The 10,349-nt window shown below is 39.5% G+C and overlaps 1 protein-coding gene across 1 annotated transcript; it reads right to left on the minus strand.

The window, feature by feature from the left end:
- Positions 1-3,606: 3,606 nt before the first annotated feature.
- Positions 3,607-5,915, minus strand: LOC104422245 (bifunctional protein FolD 1, mitochondrial; the record flags this gene model as incomplete). Its single annotated transcript, XM_018863405.2, has 4 exons — positions 3,607-3,827; positions 4,774-4,941; positions 5,024-5,265; positions 5,588-5,915. Coding segments are annotated over 4 exons (909 nt in total), but the record flags the coding sequence as incomplete, so codon positions are not given.
- Positions 5,916-10,349: the final 4,434 nt, after the last annotated feature.

The raw sequence follows: 10,349 nt of genomic DNA on the forward strand, positions 1-10,349 counted from the left end.
AATTTCTTGCTTCTTCTTCTCATTCTTACTCGGTTTGCTCCTCCCCTTTGTTTTCTTCTTCATCGGCATGTCCGTGACAGTTGCAACGGCGGCTTCCATCTCCGATTCTCTCTCCTGCTTCGTAGGCTTCTGTTTTCTACTTGGTGGCTTCACCGTGCCAATCTTTGATGGATCCAACATGATGGTCTCCGGAGGAAGTCTGTCAAGAAGAGAGCACACTTCCTTTTCTCGTCTCTGCTTAGATGTTTCAAATGGATTTGCAACCCAAGAATCAAAGTTAGGGCTTTGCTCCTGAGTCATTGCACACCTATATCAAAAAATGGTAGCATAATTTGAAATTTTTTTATAGTATTTGCCCCAAAAGAAATAAATAAATAAAAAACTGAAAAATCAAGTGGAAAAATGGGAACATATTCTAGGCAATCCCTTTTTGATAATTATAGCTAAGGGTGAGCATGATCTAAATTGGGCTGGTCCAACATCTAACCTAGGAATCAACCTATAGAGTGTTGGTGCTCAATTTTTTAGACCAAAGACCAACCCTATTGAGCCTAGGACTGAGGACCGCCAGTCAAATTCTAGGGTCAACTCGAAACCAATCAATAATTTTTTTTTTTTTATCATTTTTTGTATTCCCTGAAAAGACAAACCTACTACTAAAAATTATATACCAATCAACAATACATCGTTAATCAATCAAAATATAAACACCAGTACATATCCAACATAAATTTAAGAGAACATAACAATAGAAATTCCACAATTGCTAAAAGTAACAAAGCATAAAAACAATTAAGACTACTCATAGAGATAAAGTGTTTCCATCACTAGAGCATGCTATAATTCCCTCGCTTTTGATGTGTCTTCGAATCAATTTTCTGCTTGAGAAATGGGATGAGATGGGATTTTTTTTTTTTTTTTGTTCGAATGAGATGGGAAGTTTAAGAGAAGAGAATTATGGGCTATAGTGCAAGTGAAACTTGCTAGTGGAATAATTAAACCATCAGAAGTTCAAAACACTTAATATAAACCATCTTGTTAATTAGAGGTGAGCATGGTCTGGGTTAGACTAGTCCCACACAAGGCGAGGGGTGAGTGGCGAATTGTGAGGTAAGGGGCAAGCGGCCCTGCAAGGGGTGAGCAACGAGCGAGGAGCAAGGTGAACAATGTTGTAAGGGGTGAACGGCAAGTTGCGAGGCAAGCAATGACTTAGGAGCAAGGCGAGCGTCAAGCATTGCTCATGAAGAAGGTTTTTAAATTTCTAATTAGGGCTTTGTTATTTCTAATTTACTTGGCAAAGACAAAAGGAAAAAGAAGAAGAAGAAGATGACAAAATAGAATGCTAGAGGAGGACATCTCGGCAACGCCATTAATGTTAAGTTAGGGTTATAGACTTTCGAATGAGTAAAGAACAATATATATATATATATATATATATATATATATATATAATATGTTGGTCCGGGTTGGACCAACCCTAAACTCCTAATATAAAGGACTAACCCGTACAATTAGGGTCCAGGGGTCCCAGGACCAAGGACCGATCCAGTCCCCTTGGGAATCAAACTAGGACCGGCAGGGTTTGGCCGGTCTAGGGTCAATCCTAGATCAATGCTCACCCCTAATTCTAGCGCAACATTCATCTTCGACATTCTCGCCTTTCTCTTCCTTCATTATGATTGCATTTGGTTTGGCCTTTACACAAAAGCAAAGCACTTAAAAACAATTTCGACAAAATGCAAATAATAGTCTTTATTTGCTTTTATAGACATATAAATATAAATGACCCCATTTAATCATTTATCGAATAAGAAAATTAGATATCAAACTCAATTCTTAAACAAACATATTAAAATTGCATAATCTTGCATCTGCACTCTACATTGCATTTAGGCATTACAAAACACGTCTGTACCAGATTAAATTATTTTGATAGGTCTAGTTGCAAATTGGATTCGAATTGTTTGGACATGACAAATGAACTAGAACTAGACCCCAAAACTCACTCGAACCTCGCAAGCGTGATCCTTTTTAATGGCCGCCCCTCGCTTGACAAGCTGAAGATTACACGTAATGAAGAAATTACCATCCGGCCATTTTTGGGAAGTGAGGTCTTAAGGAAAGAAATTGGCAAAAGGGTGGCAAACATATTCGATCAGCACCCAAAAAGGAACATGAAATAAATTTTGCTTTCCAACTTGCAGACGCACAAATGAAATTGATTCAAGAATTTGCTGGAGATTTGAATAGATGGGAGAAATAAGGAAATAAAATAAAGAAAGAGACAAAATAAACAAAGAGATAAGAAAAGATGGAATGTGCGTCTGGAATAGCGCATCTTGAGGCAATTTTCGGATCCTCAGTCTCGGCGGAATATGGGGAGGATTCATTGTTTATAAAGAGAGGAACCTATCAAGGCTCAAGGGAGAGAGGATTTGTCCATCACAGTCGCACTCACGAATACTTCCTGGTCGTGACCAAGACCAAACGCATAACGCACTCTTAAGGGCACTGCAAGTTCTGAAGCTCTCCTTCCTCTCTCTTAGCATTCTCGATAAGAATAATCGTGACTCATGTCAAGAGACTCGCATTGCTGAATTCTATGACATATGAAGTCGATGGGTGAATCATCCGTTTGTCACTTACTAACTTATGATTTTCATGGTATTAATCCAATTTAACGGAAATTAATGAATGATAAATTTGTCACGAGTACATCAATTAGGATTTAAATTAACTTTAAATAAATTTATTGTAAGTATATCACTTTTGAGTTTTTCGTAATATTAACTATTTTCCAAGTGTGCTCCCAAAAAATAGTCACTCACCGCTTCAGCATTTGCCTAAGGATCTCTAAAGCCCTAAAGTCCATATCAAAGCCCAATACCAAATGCAGCCCCAGCTTGAGCTACCTCTTCAGATCTTTGCCATTGCTGTGATGTTGAGAAGCGGATATATTATTCATCCCCACAAGAGAAATCGAGAGGGATTCCATAGCAAAGAGTACGAAATCTGGAGGCCGTGTTTGGTAGTCATCTACAAAATCACTCGGTGTACTTTTTTCTGACCAATCAAATTCCCCGAACTTCCCACGCCAACGGATATAATCATACCATGCTACTTTCATTGCAGGTTCATTTTCTCCGATGGAAGTTCTTAGAAAGTTGAAAAAAAAAATACAAAAGAAAAAAAAATCGATATTGCAAAGTATACTACCCGTAGATTACCAAAATTGTCATATTAATCAACATAACAGATCGTAAATTCTGGCCCAAGGAGAGCGACACGACTGATGGGCCTCTAAACATGCATGCGCCACGTTCTAGATCCAGTAAAAGTATGCCACATCACTTGGTGCACCAATTTTGTGAACTGGGATCAATATAAGTAGCATTATTCATTTTGAGCTATTCAAAGAGTCAACTTATAGATGAAGCAAACTCATTTTACATATGGTATACTCATCTCTTTCCTTTATATTTACCATTATAAGAAAGTGTGGGATTAAGTGATTCAAAAAACCAGACTCTAATCGGTAAAATATTGAACTACAGGAGAGATTTTGCAAAGATTGTCATTGACAAATAGAGATTGGCAAGGAAAAATAAAACACTTTTTCTGTTACAAAAGCTATACTGGGGGACCAACCTCAGCTTTCATATGAATCCAAATGCACGCTTAGCAGAGTCGAGAGTATTAGACAGAAGCATCGCAATTGTTACTGGTCCCACGCCTCCTGGCACAGGAGTAATGGCTGACACAACTTTGATTGCTTCTTCATAGCAAACGTCTCCCGCGATGCGGAAACCTTGATCAATGCCAGGATCCTGGACATTACAAACTCTTAATTCTATTACAGTAAATTGCTCAAAATGGAAACAGAGCAGAGCAAGCTAGTTCTTTCAAGTGGGACTGAGGAACAATCATTAGTTCTCAGGAAACTACCTGTTAAGTGACCGCTTATACCACAGCAGCTACTTACACAAGATTATCGACATTAATGAGCATTTATACATCAACCCTAACTGTGATTTGAAGCTCAACTCTGTCAGAGTGAGGACCTTACAGTTCTAGATCTATTTGCTAATTTTAGTGACCATGAATCAAAGCTTTCATAAGGAAATCCAGCAAGCAGACTTCACATCTTCTAAGGCTTTGCCCTTTCTCAATCCATGATTTCTCATCATTTCTTTTCTCAAAGACCCACTTTTCTTTTAAGCCTTCCCCCTCAAACATCTCTTCCCTGAGCATAGTGCAGCATATCTGCATACATGCATTGAGTAGATTACAGGTGCAAGACCACCTGAAACAATAAAAAGGCAAAAAGACAAAAACCACCCTCAAATTTTCATTTGTACACCTTGGCAGCCTCTAACTTCAAATCCTACACCTTGCACCCTCTAATTTCAAGACCTCACACGACATATCTTGAGGTTTCAAAAGAGCTAATCTTTGCACCCTCCTGTTTCCGTACTTTTTGGAATGGTGTTAAACTTCAAGGTAAAAAGTCTAAGCTGATGCAACATATGACACAAAGTGTAGTGTAGAGGTTGTAAGTGCCAACCAAGAGAAAGCTTAGTATAATTTTTTTAATTTCCCTTATAAAAAGAGTCCTGCACTGCTTTTCCAATTTTTTCAACATGAAAGATAGGAACCACAGCATCCTATAACCTATATCTGTAAAGGTCCACGCACATTACAATCCAAATTTGCATTCAAGTGAGGCCACACAGTTTGAGAATGCCTTTGGTGCTGAACTTTCAGTATTCCTACCTGAACTTGATTGGTCCCCATATCCACTACAACAGCTCCCGGTTTTAGCCAACTGCCACGGATTAAATTGGGTATCCCCACATCAGCAATCACAATGTCAGCTTCTCTTGTAATCTGTTCTGGATTTTTGGTGAAAGAATGTACTGTGCTGACTGTTGCATGGTGCCTCTACCAGAGGAATATATTAGAAGAGCATGATATGGAGAGCACCTCAAAACAACCAGAGAAACACCAAAAAAGGCATGCTTACCTGCAATAGCAAAGAAGTGGGTAACCCAACGATCTTGCTTCTCCCGACTACCACAGCTCTCTTTCCCATGATTTCCACGCCAGACCTTAACAACAACTCAATACAACTCTTAGGAGCACAAGGAATAAAAAGTGGCTCCCTTCCTTTCATGGCAAGGTTTCCCATATTGAGGTGATGGAAGCCATCCACGTCTTTCTCTGGGCTCACAAAATTGATGATTCTCTCTTCATCCACATGCTGGGCAAACATCACATTAGGTGGCATAATTGTAAATATTTCCTTACAAGATGTGTTAAAAGAATGGTAATATCTCATTGAAATTTTCCTAGTAGATGAGGAGCTCTAGTCATTGCATCATCGTCTGCACCAGAAAATTAAAAAGTATAGTATTGGAAACAAATTATGTACAGGTTATACTATTGAATTACTCTATGGAATGTGTCGAACATAGTGAATGTTCCATTGGCAACAATGAATTAAGCAGACTTGTTTGATACAGATTACCCAAGAGATTCAAAAGAGAAATGGGAATGAAGCATAAGTCTAGCTGTAGAAATTACTTGTGGCAAAGGAGTTGCACAATAATACCATTAACTGATGGGTTATTATTTAATCTGGAAACAACACGCAGAACTTCATCTTCTGTACATTCTTCAGGCAACTCCTCTACATAGGTCGTTATCCCAACTTCTTCACAAGCTTTTAACTTGACATGAATAAAAGTTCGTGAATCCCTTCTTCTGCCAACCAACACAATAGCCAATCCTGGGGATTTTACAATGGTTTCCTTCATTCTGCAAATTTCATTGGCTATTCCTGCTCTAATAGCTCTTGCAATAGATTTCCCATTTATTACATTAGCAGTTTGCCCATTAGCTGCTTCAAGTAAAAGTCATAAAACAGGTTAGTGTGCTATGCACAGGGTAAATGAAGCAAGCAAAGAAGCAAGGGAAATAGTCCTGCTCAAGCACCTTATATAGAGCTACAAGACAGCAAGCTACCAAAACTCCACAGGTAGAATAATCAACCTTACAACTTGGATCGTATGGAATTCCTAATTCTTAAAAGAGTTCTATAGAAACCATTTCCAACCATCTCACTGAACTCTTTAGTGCTTTTGGAGAGTGACTCCTGTTACAAAAAAGTCCATCAGATCCAATGAAGCATTTTGTGGTCCTTCAGAAGCCGATGCACACGAACGCATAGCAAAAAGATGATTTTTGAAAGTAGTCCTACGCCTGCTTTCGCTTCTGCTTTTCCTACATATGCACAGATTAATTTTATCCCCAACAAGTTTTATATGCGGAAGTCACAAAAGTTAACGAGGAAAGTTGTGTCTCAGCTTCACTCAAGAAGAACCCAACATTTTTCTAATACCAAAAAGAAAAGCCCGTCATCTTTTTCGTAGGATTCAATATCTTACGGTCGGCACTGGATTCACCATTATACTTCATAGGATCGCTAATGAATCCGAAACACAACGACGACGAGGACAGCTGCACCTCACGATCAAAACTACGACATCGAAAGCCAAAACACCCGAACCCAAAACCGCTTCAAGGCAATCAGCATGCTGCCGAACGAAACATGGAGAACAAGTCTCCGACAACGGAAAACAAGAGGCAACGTGCAGAGGACACTCACGTCAACCCTCGAAGCGACCCCAACAGACTCGAGTAACACGCGTTTCACACGCCCGAGAGCAAGTCCAGGCTCATCGCCACAGGTGGCAAAAAGGGTGGCGGGCCGGTCGCGGGAAGGACGATACCTGAAGACTGGGAACGGAAGGCGCTGGAGTTGGGGCAGGGCACCATCCAAACGTCGGGGAGGTTCGGGCCCAGCAGCTTCAAATGCGAAGACAGCGAAGACGAAGAAGGCGATGATGAAGACGTCGACGAGTGGAGGGTCTTCCTTCCCAGCGACCGCCAGCTCGCCGCCCACGGGCCTCGCATTGTACGTGCTCTAGGATAGGGGTCGCCGGCCGACTCGCTCAACCACTGAATGCTTCGGATAACTTGGGATGGGCTTCGCAGGTTCTACTTCGCAATTTCTGAAGTTCCAACCTTTATGAGGGGGACCTCCAGATCGTGAAGGAAGTCGGCAATTTTTAGCTCCATCCTTTTCCCAGAAAAATCCCACAAAAAATCTCAAAACCCTTTTTCATGAGCACCATTGTTCTAATTTTTTTTTTCGACTCATGAATATTAAGAACTTGCATCGATGATCAAAAAATGCTTTCCATCCATCTGACCGTTTGAAATTTGACGCGACAGCTTGGGTGATCATTAAAAATCTGACGTAATTATACGTGTGTTCATTACCTTCTCAAATTCATTAGTTTAATATTATCTAAAATTATTATCATGTTTTAACAATAACCATAAACAAAGTCCAACGAAAGATCTTATTGGGTAAAAGGTACAAGTTTAAGATTATTGGTGAGACAAAAAAAAATTAGGTATTAATGTCCATCGAGAAAAATGTACAGGATATTTTGTGAGATTATTCTTCTTTTCTCAATGACCGACAGATCCTTAATTCAATTCCTATCCTAAAAAAAATATTATCAAACTTCTAATCATGAATGATAGCAGGAATTTAAGCGGAAACAACTTGAACGGCTCTGTTCCTCGAACTCTCTTGAAGAAGAAGGCAGATGGAACGTTGCTACTAAGGTTCGCTCATTTCCACACTGTTGTAATATTACATTTAATCGCTTATTCTGCTTCCTCTTTCTATACGTTTCTGCTCACTGAAGAAAGAAAAAGATGGAAGTGGTACTTGCTTTTTTAGTTTTCTGTTTGATCGACTTATGCATGTAATACATACAGAGGGTGGGATATCCATGAATTCATGGGCTAATCTTTCGGCTGTGACATGTACCATCGACATTTTTTGACAGCTTATATGGAAATCCAAATCTTTGCCGATCCGACAATTGTCAGATCAGCAATGTGCAGCCAAAGAAAAAGGGCCTCTCTATTGCTCCAATCATCGCGTCAGTTGCAGCCGTTCTGGTCTTGATTTTATCGGGAGCTCTTGCAGTATTGTGGATAATCAGAAGAAGATAAATCCAAAGTAACTCTTTTGCATATTGCATGTGCAAGGAATATCAAAAGTTTTACATGTGATTTTGTCAGTCCAGATTTGAACCCCAAACTGGTTTAACTGGTCCAATTGCTCGTGGCCCTTCCTACAATTGGGCCTGGGAAAAGTGAACATGACACACCAACTTGTTTTCGCTCGAGTAATCATGTTTCTATGTCATCACCGTTTCATGTTCAAAAACTTTGCACATGTTATTGATTAATGATATCATAATTGCAACAAGGCTTACCCACAAGTGTAAATAAAGTCATTTCTAGGTATACTTCATTTGGTTGAGGTAACATGCTTCACTCTATTTGGTTTGTTTTCCACGACACGGTCTTTTCTTAGAATAAGTCAATTACATACTTCTTCAAAATAATTCTGTTTGCAGTGAATGCATATACTATCATACTGAAGATCATGACCCGATAACTCTGTCCAGGTTACTTAATTGCCTTTTCATTTCTCCAGATGTTACTACTAGTGCTACTACTATGACTACCAGCACTACTAGAGGATTTATTGGGACATTAAATTTGTCAAAAAATCGACTTTTTACATCTACTGAGGTTACGAGAATTATTGATAACTTTAGAAGGATTGGGAAAGTTTACTTCCGCAAACTTAATGATGGCACTGAAGTTGCGGTATAAATGTTATCTCAATCATCAAAGCAAGGCTACAAGGAGCTTCACGTAGAGGTTCGGAAAATTAGTGCAACTAGAATCAACATCATGTTCTCGATCTTTTGGGTGTTCTACTCATGGCAAGCTCTGAAACCTTGACGTGCAGGTGCAACTCCTGAGGTTCGGATATTGCGAAGAATATGAAAACATGGCACTGATTTATGAATTCATGTTCAATTGAAATGTTCGGCAACATTTGTCAGGTTTGCCTGATATTTCCTTCTCCAAATTCTAACCAGATAAAGCATTGCTTAGACTCTCGTTATATGACAGCACGACAAGTGTCGAGTTATATTTTATCTCAACTCTGTTCTTTGACAGTTCAGGCCTTTGGATTAATCGGTCAAGTTACGTAGTCAATAAAAACACATTGGAAATAAAAATTAACTTTCTCAGTGAATAAACAAGATGGTGAACAGGGTTTTATATCTTTCATGATTGGAATACTTCCTTAATCCTCTACTTTCAAGCAGCACAAAACCCGAATGTTTTGAGTTGGAGCCAGAGACTACAAATCGCAATCAATGCAGCTCAAGGTACATAAAGTAGATTGATGAAATCTTTGTTCACATTTCCATGAGTTGAGCAACACAATACATTTCACGAAGTTTCCATTTTTGCTGGTGGTGCGCGGTTGGAGTACCTGCACAATGGTTGCTAACCCCCCATTGTCCATAGAAATTTAAAGACGCCCAATATTTTACTAAACAAAAACATGCAAGCGAAGATTGCTGATTTTGGATTATCGAAGGCATTTGTAACAGAGCTTCAGTCTCATATTTCGACTCGCCCTGCAGGAATGCCTGGTTATCTTGATCCAGAGTAAGCAACTCTAACCGACAACTTTGAATACAAATACTATTCCACTTAGGAAGCAGAATAAATGTACTAATATAGACAATCAAGAGAGGCCTATACATTTTATTCGTACATGTTTATGTTGGATACACGTATGTAGGTACGATTTTGAAAGGCAATTTCGGCTATCATTGTACTAATCAAAGCAACACTTCCTTTTGAATCTCAGGTTTCATTCATCTGCAAACTTGGGCAAGAAGAGAGATGTGTACAGCTTTGGCGTAGTTATTTGAGTTAATCACAGGCCACCCTGCAATTATAAGAAGTCCAGAGGGCAGCAGCATGCACATACTTCACCGGGTGACTCCACTCATAGAAAGAGGGGACATCCAGAGCATTGTCGATCCGAGGTTAAATGGCCAATTCAGCATCAATTCTGCATGGAAAGCGGTGGAAATAACCATGTTGCGCGTCGATGATAGCGGTCCAAAGGCCAGATGTAGACCGTGCTCTGTCGGAACTAAAAGAATGCTTGACAGCAGAGATCAGTTCAGGAAGAAGCCAAGGAATGGGAAATAGTAAGAGACGAAGTGAGTCTTTTGAGATGACCTTAATTGACGTTGATAGCGCTCCGAGTGCTCGTTAACCATACTTCATCTATAAAGGTTATCATGTCCACCTTCCTTGTAAAGTTGATTATTGGATCGAACAGATTTGAAAACTTTATGTGCAAAGTCTGCCCTTGTGACTTC

This window comes from Eucalyptus grandis, chromosome 10 (genome assembly GCF_016545825.1).
Source record: "Eucalyptus grandis isolate ANBG69807.140 chromosome 10, ASM1654582v1, whole genome shotgun sequence".
Lineage (NCBI taxonomy): Eukaryota > Viridiplantae > Streptophyta > Magnoliopsida > Myrtales > Myrtaceae > Eucalyptus > Eucalyptus grandis.